General features: G+C 44.4%; 1 protein-coding gene across 4 annotated transcripts in view; it reads left to right on the top strand.

The window, feature by feature from the left end:
* The window catches only part of RHBDF2 (rhomboid 5 homolog 2), a 58,982-nt gene that overhangs the window by 15,268 nt on the left and 24,289 nt on the right, over window positions 1-19,425 (top strand). For 2 of the 4 annotated variants that reach the window (XM_083487510.1, XM_083487513.1), the window contains exon 2: window positions 18,797-18,955. In XM_083487510.1, the coding sequence (XP_083343636.1) occupies window positions 18,821-18,955 (135 nt within the window). In that variant the 5' untranslated portion in view covers window positions 18,797-18,820. Of the gene's footprint in view, window positions 1-4,791; window positions 4,924-11,135; window positions 11,571-18,796; window positions 18,956-19,425 lie in introns of those variants that run through there. The other 2 variants (XM_083487511.1, XM_083487512.1) reach the window with 2 other exon arrangements.

The raw sequence follows: 19,425 nt of genomic DNA, 5'->3' as shown, positions 1-19,425 counted from the left end.
ACTCTGAAACTCTGGTCAAATTTTATATTTGATGTCTGCATTCTTCCTAGTTCGATTAGGGTCAAGTTTAAAGCACATTTAAGGTAGTTTGAAAGCACATGGCTTCCTCTAAAGAATATTGGGAACTGTAATTCATCCCTACCAGAGCACTCTCAACAAACTACAGTTCCCAGGATTCTTTGGAAGAAGCCATGTGATTTAAATGTATGGTATCAATGTAACCTAGATCACAGATGGGGAACCTGTGGCCTTGCAGGTATTAGACTCCAAGGGTCCGGGATGATGGGAGTTGTAGTACAAAATCTGGAGGACCATGATTTCCCAATGTTGCAACAGATACTGCTGCTCTTTCCATTTCCTTGTGTAAAAAGGCTGCAGGATTTTGTTTTTGTTTTTACCAATGGTGATATACTGATTTCAGATTAAATTAGTGTGTGCATTATTTGGAGCACAAGGTTTCAAAATGTTCTGTCTCCCCCTCCCCTTATCCTCCATGTAGTAATTTCTTTGGTTACATTACAAATACTGTATGCTGCATCTTTCTTACACTTAGCTCAGAAAGTGGAGAGTGGTCATCTTGCAATGCTTCTCATACTAGTTGTGACCTGTTTTTTCTTCTTCCCTGCACCACCCTTAACAGTGAGAAGAGGAAGGCAGTTTCCTGGTAAGACTTTGATGTCCTAAGACCGAGCACTCTGACTTCTGCATTTCCCAGCCTGACTGGGCTGTATGGGGTGAAACTGCTTGCTGTGCAGCAAACCACCTCTTAGCATGAGGCTGCCCTAGGGAAGGGTCACCTGCTGCAGCCGAGTCCAACGCTGGTGGGAATTCACATGGCTCAAACATGGGTCATCTTACTAACGCAAACACACTTGGTGTTGTGTCTGCATAGGCAGCCCCCTACTTCCCTTTTCTGCCTAGGCTGGGGTTAGTAGTGATGTCATTCTTCCTGACTTCTTTGCACTGTAGGTTATGACGGGACATTTAAAAAGCAAATGCCTTGCTAAGGTCTCTTGACAGATATGCACTGCACTCTGCAACTGCCTAGTTTTGTAGTCAGAGTGCAGAACAGGCGGATATTGAGCATAAGCTGTGGGGAGCAGCTTAGCCTTGCTGCAGTCATAAGATGTGAGCTCCTCCAGTGAGTTTCTCGTCCCTAATCACCACAGGAATGCTGGTAGAGCAGGGGTAGCCAACGTGGTGCCCTCCAGGAGTTATGGAACTCCATCTGGTGTTATTGAACTCCATCTGCTGATGGAACTCCTTGTTTAGAACATCATAAGAGCCTGCTGGATCAGGCCACAGGAGGAGCTCACCTAGTCCAGCAAACTGTTCTCACAGTGGCCAGTTGGATGCCCGTGAGAAACCTGCAAGCAGGATTCAAGAACAAGAGCAGTCTCCCTTCTGGCCGTTTCCAGCAATTGGAATGCAGAAGCATTATTGCCTCTGGTTGTGAAAGCAGAGCAGAGCCATCATAGCTAATAGCCATCGTGCTAGATTGCATGCTTTGGCTGTTGGTGGCGCAAATCATTCTGCAGAAACCATTTCCAGTGATCTTTGTGTTATTCTTGTAACTTGTGCCGAGATGTTTGATGCTGCAGCAAGAAGAAAACACTGGTGTTGTGTATTTTTTATCTAGAACTTCAGTTAACTGTATCAATTTTTCATTGTATCCTGTAGCTTTACTAGTCTTTTTTTATTATTTTGAACTTGACTCTTTGATAATAACTTGAGAATTGACATTGAAAACAGGCAGGTATGTCTGAACTTGAAAATGTGCTGCCTGTCCAGTAAGAGAAGACTTGTGAAAATATTCTGGCAGGGCAGCAGATTCCCATGAAAACATTTCCTTGTATCGCACACCACTGGGCCTCATTAAATTTTTTCCTCAGCTGATTCACTCACCACCTCCATGATCTGTTCCTTTTCTTAATGTGAAGCAAAGACGTGAGCTTGTTCTCCCCCCCCCCCAACCCCGCATTAAATGTTAGTAGGTAGGCTGGTATAACCTTCCAGGTTACAAATAGTTGGAGTCCAGGGAGAAAAGATGGTTTTTGTTCTGCAGCTGCTGGATAGCTCAGTCAGTAGAGCATGAAACTCTTAACCTCAGGGTTGTGAGTTCAAGCCTCACATTGGGCAAAAGATTCCTGTATTGCAGGAATTTGGATTAGATGACTTTGGTGGTCCCTTCCAACGCTGCAATTTTATGGTTCTTATCAGCAATGGGGAGCCTCAGGTAAAGAGAATAATTGCTTTCCTCCAGGCCTCTCTGTGGCTCTTAGGAGTCAAGTGATAAACCCCTCTGAGCCATGTCCCCTCTCCAGCCCTTCTTTTCACTCTCCTTGGCTAGAATGGGTCCTTGGAATCAGAGAAAGCTGTTTGCTTTCCTGGGTGGAGGATGGAGGGCTATGAGAGAGCATGTGTTAAGGAACTACCCCACTGAGTGCACAGGTAAAGCTCACGTTTATAGCCCTGACCGCTTCTGCCTCTGGTCCCACACACATAATTTTTATTTGCATGCTGCCTTGCCACAGTTCAAACCATGCTCAGAGCGGCTTACAACATGAAACAAATACGTGACCACAACATAACGAAAGTAGATGTAAACAATAAATTAAACTTTTAAATATACACAACCAAACTGAACAATTTCCACATGAATCAAAACAAGGTCTAAAATAAAGATACAAAAAGACAACAGCAATAATCTCCTCTGCCCTGACCCCCCCTAAAAGACCCCCAAACAGCACCCCAGCCTCAGCTGTTGTAGCTGCAGTCAGTCAGGGCCCTACCCTCCAAGGCCAGTGGGAAAAGGCCTGCAAAGTCTTCCAGGACTCACAGCCAAGGTGGTCTGTGGCCTCCTCAGCAGCCACAGCCCATAAATCACTGGCATATGCCTTCCCTGCCGCCATGTGGTCCTTAGTCTGAAAAAGGTTCCCCACCTCGGTGCTGGATGGTCTCTATTTAGTGCTTGCTGTTTGGGATTCCATCGAAGAGTCCATTACTTTGATGGCACTTCTGTCCTGGTGTGGTTCCCTCCTGCTCCCTCTTGCTTCCGTTAGGGCCTTGCCTGGGTTGTTTCAGACCTCTTTCTTCCCACTCCCACGTCTCTGTCATCCTTCTCATCCTATCTCTTGGCTATTTCCTGCTGCGTCTTGTTTTCGCAGGAAGCAGAAGCAGGGGGCGAGGCGATGGTAGTGGCTAAGCAAACATGTTGCTGCCAGCTGCATTTTGGAACAGACGGCATTCTAGTAGGGCATTAACATTAACATTATTAGATATTTATATTTCCCTAATAGGGACTCAAGGCGGCTTACAGATAAAAATAGGAACAGCTGAAAACAGAGAGGAAACTCATTTGAAAACAATTAAATGTTGATACGAGTTAAAACTCTGTGTGTGTAAAATATACCGATAATTACCTACTGATGAGGAATTAGTGAGACCTTGACATTGTCACAAGATTCTCTTCTTGGGAGTATCGGATTTGAGTTCACTGAGAATAGAGTCCTCTTTGTGGCCCCATTAAATGTTTTTGGCTGTAATGCTCTTTAATAAGAGCTGGGGGTAGCAAGCCTCAAAATGGCACTGAAAAATAATATAGAGAACCTTAATGTTTCAGTGCAAACCTTCACTGGGGGCATAAGAATTCAATTAGCTGAGCAATTTTGCCTTACCAGAATAACAACAAACTGAATTCTTGTGTCTCTGAGGAAGGTTCCTCTGAAACGTGCTGAGCAATTTAATACATTATTAAAAGTTTTCCTATTTTTCAGAACCCACCCCTCTTGTACTTGGTTTCTCTCTTCCTCCTGAAGTAAGAAATGGCCCTCTTAAAGCGGGAGTGTGGCTGCACTGCAGACTGGGGCAACAATGGAATTGCCATGGCTGGCAGTCTTTGAGCCACCCCCAGCAATGCAGGCATGGCATATTCTTGTGCTTGCCATGGAATAGCTTATGGAATGCTGCTTCTTGCTTCAGTCCAAGGAGAACAGGCAGGTCTGCTTGGAAACTGGTGTTCTCTCCACCATTCCTCCTTGTTGGCCATTCCATGAGCCCAGAAAGACTGGCTTATGTCACTCAGTCTTGCCAATTTCTTTTGTCACACTGTGGTAGAAAGCTTCTCTCTCTTATTGGATAGCTCTTGCCTACCTGTGTGTTTTCTAAACCACCCGGTTGGCCCTAGTATGTTTTACTGCTCTGTAACATTTCCCTTTTAATTCTTTAATTTTGGCATTCATTCACCGCTGCCCAAAGATATTTTGCTGCCAGAACTCGCATCATCCCTGCCCATTGACCACACTGGCTGGAGAAACATTTATCTGAAGCCCCACAGCATATATTAGCATTCAAATTAATTATACTTATTCCTGGTAGAAAATCCTTTCATTGCTGATTATACTCCACGGGGGCCTTAAAAGGCATTGCTAAACCATACCCTTGTTTGCCCAATGCATTTGGGAGCTCTCTCTGGTCCACAAGTCACAATTTGGCTGTCCCCATGAAATATTTTCCTTGCAACTCCAGTGTTTGGCAGTACAAAGCAGAAGCAGTAAGATGATGGGGAAAGCTGACTGTGGAGGTCTGCTGTGTCCAGAAATGTGTACATACACAGTCTTGGGAGGAGTGCGTTGAAACACTAGCACTGACATCACTACCACATATTTAACCACACTGAAACTTGCAAATAAATGGGTTCCACCCCACCCCCTTTCCTGGAAAAAAAAGAAGAAACCTCTATATGCATTTGAAAGCCTTCTTTGATGAGCCTCCCTTTCTGCCGCCCAGATAGTCTGTTATCATCGGGAATAGGACCTTGGTGATGACGCCTGGGTGACAAGGAGACGCTTGATAGGAAAGGAGACTGGGCAAGAAGCAGTTCTTTGAAACCAGCTGCGGGCGTATTGCACAACAGTGATGAATGTATGTGAGTTCACTTCCTACATTTCATTCTTCCAGAAATAGCTGTTGTCAGTGACATTTTTTTTTAAAAGGTCAGTTCTTTGTGCTGACTCTATTTAACTGTGCTTTACAATGACCTATGTTGGGGAGGGAAGGAGCTTTGACGGGGCATTAGAAAGAGTAAGGTGGCCACTTCAGGCGCTGATTTTGGGTGCCATGAAGAGGCAGTAGTAAATGCTTGGCTAGCTTGTTATGATGTTGTGTTTTTACTATCAGGGCGGTGGAGAGACACTTGTGGGATTTTCTGTCTGGGGTACTAAAATAACTTGGCTTGGTTTCAGATAATACGTACCTTGGCTTTCTGGGAAGGGACACTTTTGCTGCTCCACTTCAGGTAGCAAAATGCTAACAGCTTTTCAATAAAGTGACAATTCTGCCTCATTTTCAACACTTAGGCTGGCAGTACTGGAAGGAATCCTACCTTCTTCAGTCAAAGTTTCCCAACCTTCCATGGTTAATGTGGTTCAAGTGAAATCTTTGTTCCAAATATTCCAGTTTAAACCCTGAATGTTTAAAACCCAGTTCTTTCCTCAAAGTCCTCGCCAAAAACCTTATTTTCTGAAGGATATCTTTATTACCTTGCCTACTTTTTCATTTGGGTTTTTAAGTTCAGTGGTTTTTTTTCTTTTTAGTTTTAGAAGCTAGAAAGAATATATACTGAGAAGCCACAATGAGGCATTCTCATTTGGTCAGATTAAAAAAGTGTGAACTGTTTTTCAGCATTTGTCATACATTCAAGCAGGCAAACTGAGGCAAGGGTCGGTTGTATGCAAAACATACACTGAGTTAAAAAAAATAAACTTGGCTCTTCCTCTTTGTGGAGATGGTTTTGCAGCCTGCCAGTTGTCAAAGAAAGAATGTCTTTTGCTGAAGGGGAACAATACAACTTGCCTCAATGTGTTCAAACAAGTCTTCAGTCCCCTGGTGCCAGATAGGAGCGCCAGCATTTGGACCTCAGTACCAGCAATGAGCAAGTATGACCATCCATTTAAAACTGACAAGACAGGCAGAGTTTTATTATTACTATTATTATTTCTGGGCACCAGGAGTAGCAAGCTAGGATTAAAATTTATTGCTTCTGTTGCCAAGTGGCACTGGTCTCCATCATAACATCAGGTTTTGACAGCAATAGTAAGCTGAACTTCTTTATCTTGTTTTATTGGGGCACTGGGATCCTAGTCTCTCCAACTGGAGTCTGCTGGGATCATACAATTTATTTTGGGACCCTACATTCAACTCTGTGCAGCTGGTTCTAAAACAATGACTGATTTGATTTGATATATTTTTATTGTTTCTGTGGTGTCTGGATTATTAGATACCTGGTTTAAATTGGTTAGCTGAAAACTTTATCTATGAAACTCACCTTCATCGCTTCTAGTCTAGCCTCCCTCACTTCTGTCTTCTGGTTCATAGTGTACTCACTTCCACACAGTTTCCTAGCTCATTAGAGAGACTTCTAGGTTGAGGTCTTAATATTCTGTTGCTAACAAATTTCTAAAAACCATGTTATTATTTTTATTCTGTGGCACAGCTCTGTGATGTGTCCCACAGATGGCAGCCAGTTTTGAACTTCATTTTTATGTGCGTAAGAAAAAGCAGATTAGATCCTGCATGTTCCACTTGGCTGCAAACAACTGTTACAGAACTTGGTGTGTGTGACTCTCAGGTGTTGGTTTCATATGCAAACTTAGACCTCCTGGTGATTGGGCCTAGACAATAGCCACTTTGCTATTGGGCTTGGAAATAAAAAAGGTATTCAAATATGTTCCAAATAAGTTGTCAAAAGTGTCTTAAAGCTTTTCCCCAAGTTATTGATGCTAGCTGCTCGTTTTTGGTTGCAATGGGTTGTAAATGCATTAAAACTAATGGACCTAAGTCATGTCCATTAATTTCAGCGCTGTGACTCAGAGTACAACTAAAGTTGGCTGTTACCCAGTGTCCTTTCCCCCAGAGGATTTTAGAAACTGCTTTTCTTAAAGTGCACCGAAACTTACCAGGTGTACTCCATCAAAATAAAGCAATCAATCTCTCAAGGAAAGTCCCTAGTCATGCAAAACCAGGGTTGTTGTTTTTCTGGCCTTATTTTCATGCCTTTTAACCCTTATGCTTCCCTATCACACTTTGAAAACATAAATCTGAGCCATTTCGTATCAGGATTCCATTTTGTAAGGAAATGGGTGGAGATCTTCACTGTAGAAACTGTATCTGATCAAGGAACATACAGTGTTCAGGTTAAGTACTTAATTCATTCCGGAGGTCCGTTCTTAACCTGAAACTGTTCTTAACCTGAAGCACCACTTTAGCTAATGGGGCCTCCCACTGCCGCCGCATCGCCGGAGCACAATTTCTGTTCTCACCCTGAAGCAAAGTTCTTAACCCGAGGTATTATTTCTGGGTTAGCGGAGTCTGTAACCTGAAGCGTGTGTAACCTGAAGTGTATGTAACCCGAGGTACCACTGTACTCTTGAAAAGCAGAGTTTTGAGGAAGATCTTAAGGCAAGAAGATAAAGGAGATCCAAGTTAAGTGGTCTGGGCAGAGGCAGTGGTGGAGGAAGGGGGTGCAGTAGGTGCGGGCCGCCCCGGGTGTCACCATTAGGGGTGTGTGTGACAAAATGCTGGGTGGCACTCACCATGGGGCCTGCAGTGCTCCTGAGCCACACGTCTCTCCTGGGCAGAGGGCCCAGTATTGGGTAGTGGCAACCTGTGCTTTAGACTTGATGTCTTGGGCTGCTTTAGGGAGTTAAGCACAGTATCTTGTTGGGGCAAGGCTGCTTAGAGGTCTGTTGTGAGGCAGTTGTGAAGCACCCAAGCCCAAAAGTTACTTCAGTGTCTGGCATTTCTTTTGGGAGTTTTGAAGGGCAAGGCTTTCTAGTACTAACCAAATGAGGAATACATGATATTTATTATTTTTACTTGGTCACCTCTTCCTGTTTAAAGGAGCTTTGCTAAATCTCTTTTGAAATGCCACCTGCTGTGTGTATTTTAATATGGTACATATTTTGTCTTTTGGATAGCAGAGAATGAAATGCTGTCCCCCCTAGCTTGTGCTGTCCCTTTTTACAAGACAAGGAAGTCACTAATTCCTATCTCTATTTTTTATTTATGCTGGAAATTAAGAGTGTGTTCCTACCTCACACCCACACCCACCCCTGCTCTGCCCTGGCACAGTACTCCTTTGGAAAGTGCAGTTGGAGTACTGTAACAAAAAATGGAGAAGGATATTGAAAACAAAAACAAACTTTCATTTAATTACACAGTGAAATTTTGTGATCACCGTCAGGTTTGCAGCAGCACAGTCTTTGTTTTAATTCTGGAGCGTTTGCCTTGTTCAGTTTTTATTTATTTAAAAACAATAGTATCAAATGCCAAGGTCCTGGGCTTCTTCTTTTAAATCCTTCCAACATTGTGCCACATCTGCATAAAGACCAAATGTATACAAGCACAGAGATTATTCACAATGGCAATAACTCATGATAATCATCCTATCTCTGTTCTGCTAATTTATTTCATTGCCTGTTACTGCATTTGTGAGGGTGGGGCTCGTCATACTTGTATACACACTTTGAGTTTTGCCCAGACATGTTTGAGACTAAGTCTCTTGCACTGTATGGCCCTTGGCTTCACTGAGTACATATGTGTGATATTTTTATTGCACATGCATACATGTTATCTGCACATGCACACAGGTGTAATGTAAATCTACCAGCTAATTTAGCTCCATAATTTAAGTGGGCTCTGTTCAACGGCAGCTTTCACTGGGAATCGAGGTAACACCCGGCCTTTTTCCTAGAATTGTCGGTTTCTGTCTTGGTTTTGTTCCCTCTTATTATGTGTTTCCAGCTCAAAATAATATACTCTCCCTTCACTGCTTCTGGTAATGTGATGCTCTGAAACATCCTTGTCCTTGGGCCAGCATGAGTAAGGAATGTCACCCTGTAATTGCCCTTAAGCCTTCTGGCTACCGAACAGTGCAAACAGGTGCTGCCTGGGTAGGCTTCGGAGAGAGCTGTGTTGGGACTTGTTGAATGAAACTTCTCCAGTAGGCAGGGATTCCCCATGTATTCCTTGGAGCGAGGCTAGGAGGGGAGGTAGGATTTTTCTTTAGAATTCGCCTGCATCCCATTCCTAGGATTGGCCCTTGTCCTGTTATTGTTTTTGGAGCTGATTCAATTCTTGGCTCGGCACTTGCTTGACAGAAAATATTTGAGAAGGGTGGGAAGTGGCTGCTAGCTGTGGCATGTCGCTGTAACTCTGAATGCAGTTGGACAGGGAGGAATAAAGCTGGTAATTAGAACAAAAACTGGGAAGTTGATGCCAGTGCTAAAACTGTGACAAACCTGCATCTGGGCTGTACCACATCAGGGTATGGAAAGGGGCTCATGCGGTAGTATGCTCCATCATCTTAAAAAGCCACCTCTCCAGACAAAAACGGAACAGAACTAGATGTCAGGAAGAACGGTTTTAGCCATGTCCCTGTTGCATTATAGAGAGAGAGGGTGAGGTGGGGGGAGAACTGGGCCTTTGCTGTATACCGGGGTAGGCAACCTAGGGCCCGTGGGCCAGATGCGGCCCAATCGCCTTCTCAGTCCGGCCCACGGACGGTCCGGGAATCAGCGTGTTTTTACATGAGTAGAATGTGTGCTTTTATTTAAAATGCATCTCTGGGTTATTTGTGGGGCATAGGAACTTGTTCACTTCCCCCCCAAAAATATAGTCTGGCCCACCACATGGTCTGAGGGACGGTGGACCGGCCCATGGCTGAAAAAGGTTGCTGACCCCTTCTGTATACCCTCAAAGAGTGTCAGCTGGGGCTTTTGGGTTCTCTCAAATACACAGAGATGGTTGGGGGCCTTGAACCAAAAAACCTTAGAGACAAAGTATATGTTTAACTCGGTTTTCCTTAGATAGCAACTGAACTCTTTAATAATATGCTCCCTGCTCCCTGCAACGAGAAGTTCCGGGGACAGCGCTAAAGGGTTTAGTTTTCCTCTTTGGATGATCTCCTCCCTTTTTTAGTTGCAAATGTACAAGTAAAGCACTGTAGAAGCATACAGTCACTCCTATGACAGGCAGCAGATCCCCAGAGAGCCACTTAAGCTGACCCCACCCCCAAGGCTCAGTTTCAGTTAGTTCCAAACTAGAAACTCTCAGCCCACTCTTTTTTCTGACACTGTCTCTGACAGTTCTGAGGCAACCGTTGGGGATTTTTACACACACACACACACACACACACACACACACACACACACATCCCTCTGCAGCATCTTTGGTTTGAGCAGCCACCCCCTACAGTTGGATTATCCATGAAGCCCTCCAGATGTTGTTGGCCTCAAAATCCCATCAGCCTCAGCCACCATGGCCAGTGGTGTGGGATGATGGGAGTTGTAGTCCAGCATACCTGAAGAAGCGTCTCCACCCCATCGGACACCAGACACTGAGGACCAGCTCCAAGGGCCTTCTGGTGGTTCCCTCACTGCGAGAAGCAAAGTTACAAGGAACGAGGGCCTTCTCGGTAGTGGCGCCCGCCCTGTGGAACGCTTCTCATCAGATGTCAAGGAAATAAACAACTACCTGAATTTTAGAAGATATCTGAAGGCAACCCTGTTTAGGGAAGTTTTTAATATTTGATGTTTTATCATGCTTTTAATTTTCTGTTGGGAGCCCCCCAGAGTGGCTGGGGAAACCCAGCCAGATAGACAGGTTATAAATAATAAATTTATATTATTATATTATCCCCCATCCCAGCAACTGTTCCACCAAAAGGCCTCTTCACGAGCTATTGCTTGGTGAAGGATACAGGAGATTCATTTAATGTGAAAAGGAGGAGGGAAGGGGAGCTTGCATCCCAAGTATAGTTAGGAATTTGTAGAGCCACCTCTGTGTCGCCTCCAAGTGTCTCCATCTCTCCTTTCCACTTGCTACTACCAAACCTTACAGGTAACTTTGTGCTTTCTGGATTTTCAAGGCTTGCAGTCTCCCTCCCATTTTGCCTGACTGCATGTGCATGTTGTGTCGTGAAATGGCTGGTCACTGGCTGCGTTCTTCTCACTTGCCACTTTCAATGTCCTCCTCTTCTTCTTTTGAAGCTTTCATTCCTCCTGTAGGTAAAAAAAATAAAAATCTCAGGCACTCATTGTCCTTAGGCTTGCCAGTGAGTCATGTCTGCTTTTCTTCCGCCAGCCCAGCCATTCAGCTGTGGCATCTCTATATGCTGGCATTGCGAAAGCCTTCTTGGTTTGGCACAACGAGCCGGGCAGGACCTTGCATTGTTATGGAAACCAGCTGAGATATGTCAGCAATGTTGGTAACATGGCAAAAGGCATCTCGGACATCTGTTCTGCTGTTGCTGACCTTGTTCTGATAAACCGTTGCACGATCTCTTACTTGTTCTGCTTTCAGTGCCTCCTCTCCTCCTTCTTCCCCCTCTGCTGCTCCAAGGTGTTGACTATTGCGACTGACAAGTCTGGCTGGTGTGCTGTCTCCCTTCCTGAGGGAAAATAAATCTCTCCCCCTAACTCCCCACAGAGACTTTGAAGGGGAAACTTTCCATCCAGCTTAAGCCTCTCTTTTGCCTGATGGATCCATTCCAAGGTGTTAGCTATAAACATGTAAGCAAACTGAATAAAGAGCACCAGTGTTTCTCTTGTGCGTGTGTGTTACATGCTCAGGCAGCTTTGAAGGATTTCTGCTACCATAGTGCAGTAATGATCTAAGTTTTCAAATTATAGAGCCAAGCCAAATGGCTTTGCTTGATGTTCAAAGCTTATGAATTTTCCATTGGCTGCCAAGTCTTGGCAGAAGGAAGTTTGGGAAATAGAATATTTTTAATAAAAAAGTTGTTTGGGAGTGCATAATGTAATTTAAGTTGAATTTAAATTCAAATGTAACCTGAAAAAACATTCCTTCCTGATTTGACCTTGCAGTGACTAAATAATATTCAGTGGCATAATCTACAGTGGGTTATAAAAACCACTTTTGCCTGGTAAACTATTCCTTTATGTGGTCTTTGTTTACAGGCCACAGGCCAGGCTTACGTATTAGTGACTGAAACCTTCAGGGCCAACCACTTCCTATGTGGCAGAGCGCTCAAAATGCTAGGCCACGTTTCGTTAAAGTTAACCACAAGCTGTCCCACACACTTTCAAACAAACCATGACTTGTTTCTCCAAAGTTTGGCTGGTGTTTTCCATCTATTCTTGCAATATGTCATTTAGGCTCGGTGACCTTTAGGTTCACATGGGCAAGTTAGTGACCAAAGAAACCATGATTAAGGAAGGGTCCTGGATTCACCTGTAATGCTAGCCATAGATAAAACAAACCAAGGTTTATAAGAAACCATAGTTTCAGACTGTATTTTGTTGGCAGTAAGCAAAGTCTGGATAAGTCACAGGATGGAGTTCACACATAATAAACCACTGGTTAATAAAATATGCCTTAGCATTAGGTGCAGACCGGTATCGGGCAACCATGTTAAATAGAGTATTACAGATGCCAGGATGGCCTCAGTAACCCAAGAGGGGATGATGTCACATTCTAAAAGACCCTCTAGTTTCTGAGCATGACAGTCTCTGTCCATAACAATTGCACATGAGTTCCTGCTCATAGTTTTTTCACTCTAATGCTTTCTGAGGTGGCATAGCGTGGGTTGTCAGTGCCCGGGGGCCACGTGGAGGTGGGGGACAGATGGACAGAGTACGCATGCTCATTCAACTGCCTAACGGCATCCGCGTCACTCAGGAGATTGCAGATACAGAGATGAGAAAAGAAGAGGCATTCTGTTTTCTGGAGAGGCCACTTCCTGGTTTGCATGGAGATGCCGTTTTCAATGGAGTCCAGTGACGGGAGTGCGCAGCTGTATTGAGGCAGTACTGGGTGTTTGAAATTTTTTCACCCCTAACAATTTTGTGCTCACCCTGTGACCCCCCCCCCCACTATGCCAGTGGCTTTATGTTCCTATAAACATTGTGTCATAAAGAAAAATAGGGTGCACATTTGCACATATGAAGATTAGATGCAGAGATAAATGCATGACATGTCCTGAGATCCCTAGTGGGTTTCATTTGGAGAGTGAGTAGGATGAAGGGCTTCTAATTCCAACAGGTATTGGCACTCTCAAGCCCTGGGAAATATTGGTGGGGCATTAAGTTCTGTTTCTTTATGTCCCTGTGCATGCAGCTGTGGACATTTCCTGCTCTCCTGTTTCTGTGACCACAGTGGACAGCATAGGCCATTCAGTGGTCTGATCGAAGGATAACTTCAGAACCAGATTGTCTATCCGTTCGACAGGCATCTCACTGTACCCTGAGACAAATTCTATCTCATAAAATACCTTCTCACACATTCCTGATTGGTTGCTTGCCTAGATATAGTACATTGCTGACTGTGTGGATACAATAGATAACAGGCTCTCTCCGCATAGTTGCAGCCATCCGTTGAAAAGTATGTAAGCGACCACCATTCTAGCTAAATAGCACCTGCCACTATTGCTAATGATACTTCCTTGGTTACACAAATATGCCTGGGTTATACAAATAATTGTTGCTGTTTGGTGGTGCGTTGTTATTGTTTTAATAAGAAAGTTTGGGTCCATCTAGGATCTCAACTGCCTTTTCCCAGTAGTTTATGAGTCAGGGGATTGTGCCTTTGGAAGTGAGGACTCTTGCTAATTTGCTAGTAGTGCTAGGAAGGAGGTTGGAAGGGAAGCTGATCCTCTCCTGATGACTCAGTTGCATCATGGAAAATCTCCAAGGCAATGCTGAGAGCTGGGCTTGGGATGGTTCTTGCACAATCTCAGCCAGTCTCTCTTTATTTCTTACTCTCTGTCTTTTGGTGTCATACACTTCCTGAGAAAATGAAAGGGTAAACTATGCCGCTTTGCTCAGCCTGACCTCATGCGCCGTGAAGGAAATTAAGAGTTAACTCGTGAAAGTGATGCATAGAAATTCTTGGTTTTTTTTGCTTTAATACCAGAGTCGCTGAGATTGATGACCTATCTAACATCATGCGTTTCATATGACATGAACAGATGCTTACAAGAGCATGTATGGTTATAGAATCATATAGAAGTGTAGAGTTGGAAGGGACCCTGAGGGTCCTTTAGTCCAGCCCCCTGCAGTGCAGGAATCCTGCCCACAGCCGTCTTTGGGTGAGCTCGAACCTCCAACCTTTTGGTTAACAGCCGGATGCACTGACCCATTGTGCCACCTGAGGGACTCCTGTATGGAAAGGGATGCTTCCAACAACCGGCTGTTAACGCTCAAAAGACAGGGAAAGCCCTGGGGAAACAACAACACTCCTCCTCCTCTGCCAGCCACATAGACTTGCACCTGGTTCTCTGCACTTGTTCAGCGGCATCAACCAGGTGAATGTAGATAACTAGTAGGGGCTGGAGTGCAGTGCATTTTAAAAGCTGCAGGAGCACTTCCAATCCTCAGACTAAGCGCTGCATGCAGAAGTGGCCCTTAGAGCCAACTTGCACTGTTGGAGTTTTGTCTGTGCTGCATTTCTGTTGGGGGAGATCATGAAGGTGGAAGTAAAGCATGACTGTTTGTGGGGTTGTTTGACACAAAACTCCTGGAAAGACTGACTGCATGGCAGACAGCATGGCTGTTTGTATGGCAGTTGTGCCTCTTCCATCAGCCCAAAGACCTCTGTTGTTTGCTGATGCTTCTTTCCCGTTATGTGGGTTGAATAGACTATAAACATTTCCTTTCCCCTCGAAGTTCGGAGATGGCGCTGGCTATAAAGCATATTATGGATGACATAAGCAGCTTGAGGCGCCAGTTCCCTCGGTGCACCATTGACATGAGCTCTCTTTGTTTGCCCACTCAAGCACTTTTGAGAATTGCCGGATAGGATGCTCATTCCCCCTGGATGCTTCTGGTCCTGGGTTATTGATTACGGTGCTCTTCTTGCTGAGAGGGACCTCCTTAAACATTTATGGTCTCATCATCTCCCTTGAAATATATGGGGGTATCTGTAATGCGCTCCCGGTGGGATACTTTGCTACAGAAGCTGCTGCTCTTTCCAAGCCTCGGAACATAAGGGGAATCTTATTGCAAGATAGCCATAGTCTTTCTTTTATTTTCTTTCTGTCTGTATTTATACCCCACCCTTCGAATAAGTTGTTAGGGCAACTTAAAGTAAAATATTTGGAAATTTGTTAAATAACAATTATGTTAGAATTAACTGAAAACAGCAGCGCCCAGGTAAAAGAATAGTTTTAAAGCCTAAGTAACCACCTGCCTCCTGCATACTGTGAATCAACAGCTGGGAATCCTTTCCACCCTGAGGGCAACATTCCTCCATGGCTGGAGCAATGGATGTGAGACTTCCCTTTTGTGCAGCAGGTTACATTCCAGCTGTACAAGTGTCATAGGTTTGTACACACATACCTCCATCCAAGCGAGCTAGAAACATCATTACAGCTCAGATACCTTCCAGCCTGGTAAAAGCACTTAAGGGAGACATGGGCAAGGGATGATGAGGAGTGTGGCCTGGGATAAGGAGTGTGGTCTAGAGAGAGCAACCACATTTGGCTCTTTGGCCGGTGGTTCCTCCACTGCTGCTATAGAGCTGGTTCAAGGGACAAGAAGTCTCTGGTGCAGCTTCTGGAGGGAGGGCCGTTCCTGTCTGCATTCAAAACTCCCATTGTTCTAGGCATATTTTGCGACAGAGAATTCCATTAGCACGAGCAGTTTCTGAGCTCTGGGCGCAGTAGTTCGCCTAAGATTTCAAGATTAAAACTGCAGAGTAGAAGGAAAGGAGGACCTAATTCTGCCTCCCCATTTCCAGCTACTCTGAAGACTGGAGAAGAGACCCTCTTAAGAATATTGGGGGGGGGGGTGAACAAGGGAAGGACCGTGTGAAAAATGAACATAACATTTTAGCTGCAGTTCATTTCCAGTGTTGTATTCTTGTTATATACTTTCTGTTGTTGCGCCCATAGCCTGTTTTAAAGGTGCCATTTAGCTCCTAGCTTCCCTATCTCAGTTTCTAACATTGGTTCCTGTGTGACACTGCTACTGGATGTAGACTGGACTTTCAGAGTTGTTTTCGCCTGAAGCTGAATTATTTTGAGGATGGGATGTAGTGGAAGAGGGAGCATGAAATATGGGATAGGCTTATGCTTTTTATATTGCAAACCACCCTGCCCTGCAAACTTTGGTTGAAGGGTGGTATTGAAATTTAATAACTAACAATGGAATAAATAGTCTCTTGCAGCAAAAAACTGTCAGGAGAGTTGTACGGCATCTTAAAAAATGCTTAGCAGATTTATTGGTGTCATGAGGTTTTGTGGGCTCACCTTGTGAGATGTGTGAAGTTGGCTATATCCTGGGTTGGCAGAGAGAGATGGCTTCCCATGAGTATGAACGTGGAGGAGAAAAGGGTACAGAGTTGGGCCAAAAGGTCATGAAATGCCTGTGACATTTCCATGTAATGTTTAGCTGTATACAAGAGAAGTGCAGTGACCATTATGGCTGTTGTGAATGGTCAGTGTGCTTTTGAACTTTGAGTAGAAATGTCACAGACTGTATGTCTTGTATTCCGTGGCCTTTTAGCTTTTCTGTTTACCATTTTTTTCCTTCTATACCCACACAGTAAAGACTGCGGTTTGTTTGTAGGCTAGCCGAGAAAGCTTTGAAAGTGTGCTGCCGCCACCTTGCGGCTATTTATTTCATTATCAATGCATTTGAGATGAACTTTCCATGTTTGGAGGAAATATAATATACTTTCGACTGTGGAGTGTGAAAGGGACTTTTAGAGTATGTTTTCCTATTGCTTAAGCTTTCAACCCAAGAGATCTCCTCTGCCTTGCCTCCTGCTTGCTGTGTCCATTTGGCATATCTGAAAAGCCTTACCCCTAGTGTCAGGAATTGAACATCCAAGATGCACAGGAGTTTCTTAAAGGTGAAATATTGAAGGCACAAATGCAGACAGCTGGAGGCATCTATGAATTTTGGGGAGGTTAATCCTGGAGAAAGGAACAGCACACTGACCAGTGAAAAATTGTTTTTTTTAGAATGCTTCTGAAATAGCAGGGCATTTGCTGGTTGAGGGATGGTGGTCATAGCAAACATAAAGCAAACCAAACAGCTCTAAACCATGGTTTGCTTGCTTGTATATTTGGTAGCTCAAACTATGGCATGGTGTGTGTTTTTAAATTCTGGTTAACTCCAAACAATAGTTGATTTGCTTAGGATGTTTGAATGGAATGGAGCTTTAGAGAGAGATCACTGACCTGAAACCTACAATAGCTGGATGACCATCTACTTTGTACCAATAAGATGTTGTCACTTTTGTGTGTTGCTTCCTTTTGCTACCTGTCTGGAGGCTTTAACCCTTCTCATGCTAGCATTGACCAATCTCTGGGCTTAGACAGCCTAACCTACATAGCTTCAATCACAGAGTGGGTGAGACCACTGAGCTGGATCATTAACCCTGGCTTGACCTACTCTGCAGCATTAATCCCATCCAGAGTCTTCCCATCCCGTTGTGTGGGAAGCCCCTTATTAATGTGACTCCCGGCATTGGCTGTATGTTCTGCCTTGCACCTGCAGAGGATGAGATCATTGGCCATCCCGAATAAAGCCAGGATTATTAAAGAAGGTGCTAGGGGCTCCCTTGTGTAAGCACACTTAGGCTGATTGGGAAATAGCACCAGTTCTTAAGGTATTCAAGCAAATGGTGCCTACCCTGGGCTTGGCGACAGGAAGAATGTTGATTGTTTTTGCCCATGGGGTTTCATGTGGTGATGCAATGCAGTTCCATCTGGCTTGGAAGCTGGGGGAATTCCAATGTACTCTGTACAAATGAAGTTCTAATCCCTACAGGGGCAGAGGGGAACCTGGAGGCGTGGCTTTCAAGCCCAAAAGCACTAATAAAAAAGAAACACGGCGCATACTAACACCAAACATTATGGCTACGTCTTGTGTATTATTGTGGCTAGGGCCACGTGTATCCTCCATGCTAACATCACCCTCCCCGAAAAACCAGGGGAAATTCTACATTCCAGGCAATTCAATTTTATAAGGGAAACAAATCTGCAAAGCCTCTTCTGCAAGTGCGTGCTACTGATTGATGAACTTCACATGCCTTTTCTTGTTTCACATAAGTTATCCTGCAATGTTTACTGTGCATGGGTCTAATTTTGCTAGTCATAAAAGTGTGTGTGTGTGTGTGTGTGTGTGTGTGTGTGTGTCAAGGGGGTGGCACTACAAAGCCAATAAGAGAGGACATGACAGAAACAGTTTTCCTGAAAATGGAATTCAGCCTGACTACCAGCTGTGGCACTGTATCCAACATGGACACTATACCTATTCATTGCCTCTTTGTTGTTTTATTACTGGGGGTTTACGAAGGCATGGTAGCAATGAATTGATAATAAATATTGATATGCAGCTGAGCTGGAGTTCTCCCACTGACTCAGGTGTTCCTGCATTGGTCCTGGATGCATTCCAAGTTTTCTGTCCCTTCTTAAGCAACTATAGTATGCAGCTCTTTAGAGGTTCTGATAAACCGTTAAAGTAGACATAAGACAGAGTGGTCCCCTTGATAGCCTCAATATTTAATCCGCCTTTAAAAGAAAAAATTACTTTAGAGGAAGCAGTTTTCCCACTTTGCTTGCAGAAGGTCCTCACAGGTTTAATCCCTGGCATCTCCAGTGAGAGCCGGGAAGGATCCCGCCTGAAGCCCTGGAGAGCCACTGCTAGTTACTGCAGACAATATTGAGAAAGGTCGGACTCTGTATAAGGCAGCTTCTTGTGCTTCTTCTTTGGGGCTTCAGCCCAGGAGCTCTGTAGGACCCTGACTCCTGTTTCTTTCCTCCCATCAGGCTGACTAAATAATCCAATTCAACATGGCGGACAGTGACAAGAATGGGACCAGGCGCTCCAGTACCAGCAGCAGTCGCCTGCAGAGCAAGAAGCCCCCAAACCTGTCCATCACAATTCCACCCGTGGAAGCAGCCGAGGATGTGAACAGCCAAACAGTGGTATGAATGACTACAGTTTTCGCTAAATGCTTACGGGCCTGTTTCATGTCTGTGGTTACTTGAGATGGAGGAGTGTCTGTTAGTTGATGTCAGGATCTTGAAGTTAAATTTGATTCCGCCACACCTGCCAAATTGCTTTTGCCCATGTCCTGTCACAATCTGCAATGTGACCATGGATATTTAACCAGTGCATTGGCACTTAGAGAAGCATCCTTTGTGGCTTCTCTGTAGACATCTAGACTGCCTTTTCTGGAAGCTCACCAAAGATGGTGTGCCACCTCAGGCATGTGGAAAGACCCCTCTCTTTTGGGGAATGGCTTTCAGAGACGGACTAAATTGGGCTCATGGGGTTCAGGTATAGCTCTTGCATTTTATGGATACACATTATGACTTGGGGAGGAACATCCTTCCCCAAAACAAATAACCGTCAGAGATTACTGGCCAATTGAGTTTTCTTAAAAATGCACCTT

This window comes from Podarcis liolepis (genome assembly GCF_965112155.1).
Source record: "Podarcis liolepis genome assembly, chromosome: 2".
Taxonomy (NCBI): Eukaryota; Metazoa; Chordata; class Lepidosauria; order Squamata; family Lacertidae; genus Podarcis; species Podarcis liolepis.
Note: the sequence above shows the minus strand (reverse complement) of the source record. Positions and strands in the feature narration are given on the sequence as shown.